General features: G+C 38.5%; 1 protein-coding gene across 1 annotated transcript; it reads left to right on the plus strand.

The window, feature by feature from the left end:
- LOC112132357 (large ribosomal subunit protein eL30-like) lies at positions 1-510 on the plus strand. The gene has a single exon (XM_024243808.2). The coding sequence runs from the start codon at positions 1-3 to the stop codon at positions 508-510; it is 510 nt and encodes a 169-aa protein (XP_024099576.2).
- Positions 511-4,586: the final 4,076 nt, after the last annotated feature.

Consider the following 4,586-nt stretch of genomic DNA (forward strand, 5'->3'; position numbering starts at 1 on the left):
ATGGTGGCTGCAAAGAAGATTAAAAAGTTAGTGGAATGGATCAACTCTAGGCTTCTACTTGTTATAAAAAATGGAAAGTACATACTGGGGTACAAGCAGATTCTAAAGATGATCAGGCAAGGCAACGCAAAATTGGCTATCCACACTGAAAACTGCGCAGCTTTGAGGAAATCCAAAATAGAGTACTATACCATGTTGACCAAAACTGGTGTCCATCACTACAGTGACAATAATTTTGAATTGGGCATAGCATGTGGGAAATACTGCAGAGTATGCACGCTGTCTATCATTGATCCAGACGATTCTGATATCATTAGAAGCGTGCCAGAACAGACAGGCCGCCACCTTGGCCATTCAGGCTTCTCAGCCAGTCCAGCCTGTGGGCCTTGGAGAGCCCAAATTGATCAGGGGCTGAAAGGTTCTTCAACACAGCACAGCTACTCTACCAAAAAGCAGCCAGACTGCTTCTTTAAGTGGGTGTCTGTGATCCTGTTCCTCCTAACTGGGTAAGACCTCCCAACCAGGGTCTCCAGCCATCTCCTATAGGTGCATTCAGGCTGACAATAGACCAGTACCCCCCCTGCGATGGAGCTTCCAGAGGAAGGGGCAGGCTGCCATTTTTGATGTTTCACAGCCTTCACCAGTGATACCTTCAGGTACAGGAAAAACAAAGGTGACTAGGGTTTGGAGCAGACCCCCCAGAAAACCACAGCAGCCCTATGGAAGAGTGGCCAGATGGTTAAAAGAAAAACAAACAAACAGAAAACAACAACAACAAAGAAAACAACACAAAAATCCCACCAAAGGTCAGCAACCTTGAAGATTGAAGGTGGATAAGCCCACAAAGGAAAGAATCAATGCAAAAACAATAAAAACTCAAAAAGAAAGAAAGATGACAGAAAAACAAGTAGAAAAACATTTCATGCTCATGGATAGTAAGAATCAATATCATGAAAATGGCCATACTACCCAAAGCAATTTATAGCTTCAATGCTATTCCCAATAAACTATCATTGACATTCTTCACAGAATTTAAAAAGAACTATTTTAAAATTCATATGGAACCAAAAAAGAGCCCAAATAGCCAAGACAATCCTAAGCAAAAAGAACAAAGCTGGAGGCATCATGCTACCTGACTTCAAACTATACTACAAGGCTACAGTAACGAAAAGAACATGGTGCTGATACAAGAACAGACACATAAGCCAATGGAACAGAATAGACAACCCAGAAATAAGACCGCACACCTACAACCATCTGATCTTCGACAAGCCTGACAAAAACAAGCAATGGGAAAAGGATTCCCTATTTAATAAATGGTGCTGGAAGAACTGGCTAGTCATATGCAGAAAAGTGAAACTGGACCCCTTCCTTATATCACACAAAAAAATCAACTCGAGGTAGATTAAAGTCTTAAATGTAAAACCCAAAATCATAAATACCCAAGAAGAAAATTTAGGCAATACCATTCAGGGCATAGGCACAGGCAAAGATTTTATGATGAAGATGCCAAAAGCAATTGCAACAAAATCAAAAATTGACAAATAGGATCAAATTAAACTAAAGCACTTCTGCACAGCAAAAGAAAAGATCATCAGAATGAAAAGACAACCTACAGAATGGGAGAAAATTTTTATAATCTATCCATCTGACAAAGGTCTAATATCCAGCATTAACAAGGAATATAAACAAATTTACAAGAAAAGAAAACAGCCCCATTAAAAAGTGGGAAAAGGACATGAACAGACACTTCTCAAAAGAATACGTACATGTGGCCAACAAACATATAAAAAAGGGTTCAACATTACTGATCATTAGAGAAATGCAAAACAAAATCACAATGAGATACCATCTCACACCAGTCAGAATGGCTATTGTTAAAGTCAAAAAATAACTGATGTTGGCAAGGTTATGGAGAAAAAGGAACACTTTTACACTGTTGGTGGGAGTGTAAATTAGTTCAACCATTGTGACAGACAGTGTGGCGATTCCTCAAAGACCTAGAGGCAGCAGAAATATCATTTGACCCAGCAATCCAATTACTGGGTATATACCCAAAGGAATATAAGTCATTCTTTTTTTTTTTTTTTTTGAGATGGAGTCTCACTCTGTCACCCAGGCTGGAGTGCAGTGGTGTGAACTGGGCTTACTGCAACCTCTGCCTCCCAGGTTCAAGCAATTCTTGTACCTCAGCCTCCCAAGTAGCTGGGACTACAGGTGCATGCCACCATGCCTGGCTAATTTTTGTATTTTTAGTAGAGACGGGGTTTCACTATGTCAGCCAAGCTGATCTCAGACTCCTTACCTCAGGCAATCCACCTGCCTTGGCCTCCCAAAGTGCTGGGATTACAGGCGTGAGCCACTGTGCCCAGCCCTCACTCTATTATAGATACATGTATGTGTATGTCCATTGCACCACTATTTACAATAGCAAAGACATAGAATCAACCTAAATGCCCAGAAATGATAGACTGGATAAAGAAAATGTGGTACATATACACCATGGAATACTATGCAGCCATAAAAAGGGAATGAGATCTTGTCCTTTGCAGGGACATGGATGGAGCTGGAGACCATTATCCTTAACAAAGTAATGCGGGAACAGAAAACCAAATACTGCATTTTCTCACTTATAAGTGGGAGCTGAATGATGAGAACACATGGACACACGATGGGGAACAACACACACTGAGGCCTGTTGAGGGTGGGAGGAGAAGGGAGGAAGGAAGGAGAGCATCAGAAAGAATAGCTGATGGATACTGGGCTTAATACCTAGGTGATGGAATGATCTGTGCAGCAAATCATCATGGCACATTTTTACCTATGTAATAAACCTGTACATTTTGCACATGTACCCCTGAACTTAAAAAAAAGACATAAAAAAGAAACAGAGAAATGCAAAATGTAAAAAAAAAAAACAATTACATTAAATGTAGACCAGGCATGGTGGCTCACTCCTGTAATCCCAACACTGTGGGAGGCCAGGGCAGGAGGACTGCTTGAGTCCAAGAGTTTAAGACTACAATGAGCAATGATAACACCACTATACTCCAGTCTGGGTGAAAGTGAAAGACTATCTCTAATAATAATAATAATGATAATTACATTAAATATAAATGGTCTAAACATACCCCATTAAAAGGCAAAGAGTAGGCCGGGTGTGATGGCTCACGCTTGTAATCCCAGCACTTTGGGAGGCCAAGGTGGGTGGATCACGAGGTCAGGAGATTGAGACCATCCTGGCTAACACAGTGAAACCCCATCTCTACTAAAAATACAAAAAATTAGCTGGGCGTGGTGGCGGGCGCCTGTAGTCCAGCTGCTCAGGAGGCTGAGGCAGGAGAATGGCGTGAACCCAGGAGGTGGAGCTTGCAGCGAGCCGAGATTGTGCCACTGCACTCTAGCCTGGGTGACAGAGTGAGACTCCATCTCAAAAAAAAAAAAAAAAAAAAAGGCAAAGAGTAAGATTTCAATTATATCCTACCTGCAAGAAACCCACATTAAATATAAAAATACAAATACATTAAAAGTAAAAGAATAGAATAATATATAATATGCTTACACTAATCAAAAGAAAACTGGAGTAGTTATAGGCAAATATTTCAGTACTTAAAAAGTACTACCAGAGATAAAGAAGATGATTTTTAATGATGCAGTAGTCAATTCATGAAGAGAAAATAATAATCCTAAATTATGGACCTAATAACACATTTTCACAATACAAGGAGCAAAACTGATAGAACTCTGAGAATAAATAGATGTAATCCTCAATTATACTCAGAGATTTTGATACCCATCTCTCAATATGTGATAGAACAAGTGAACAGAAAATTAGCAAAGATACAGAGTTGAACAACACTATCAAATAATTTGACAAAATTGAAATTTATAAAACACTCCACTCAATGACAACAGAATACACATTTTTTAAGTTCACATGGAATGTTTACTAAGACAGATAATATTGTGAGCCCCCCCCCCAAAATCTCAATAAATTTAAAGGATTCAAATCATATATAAAGTATGTTTTCTGAGCAAAGTGCAATCAAATTAAAAATCAAAAATAGAAATATCTGAAAAAAAACTCTCAAAATAGTTGTAAATGAAATAACACACTTCTAAACAACCCATAGGGTCAAAGAAGAAATCAGAAAGGGAAATCAGAAAGCAATTTGAGTTGAGTTAAAACAAAATGACAACATATTGAAATTAGTGAAATGTAGCTAAAGCAGTACTCAGAGGGAAATTTATTGCACTAAATGCCTATATTAGAAAAAAAGAACCAAATCAGTGTCATCAGCTTCCTCCTTAATAAACTAGAAATGAAAAGAGTAAATGAAACCCAAAGTAAGCAAACATAAATAAAGCAATAAGAAGAATAAAGAGCATAAATAGAAGCAGAAAAGTAATAGAGGAAATTAATGAGACCAAAAGCTGTTACTTTGTGATCAACTAAATTGATAATCTTCTAGCCAGGCTGATCAGTAAAAGGAAGAAAGGAACTGCAGTGTGTATTCTGGATGTAAAAGGAGGAGGAAGAGAAGGAAAAAGAAAAGGAAAAAAGGAAGAAAGGAAGGAATTAAAAG

Source organism: Pongo abelii, chromosome 1 (assembly GCF_028885655.2).
Source record: "Pongo abelii isolate AG06213 chromosome 1, NHGRI_mPonAbe1-v2.0_pri, whole genome shotgun sequence".
Taxonomy (NCBI): domain Eukaryota; kingdom Metazoa; phylum Chordata; class Mammalia; order Primates; family Hominidae; genus Pongo; species Pongo abelii.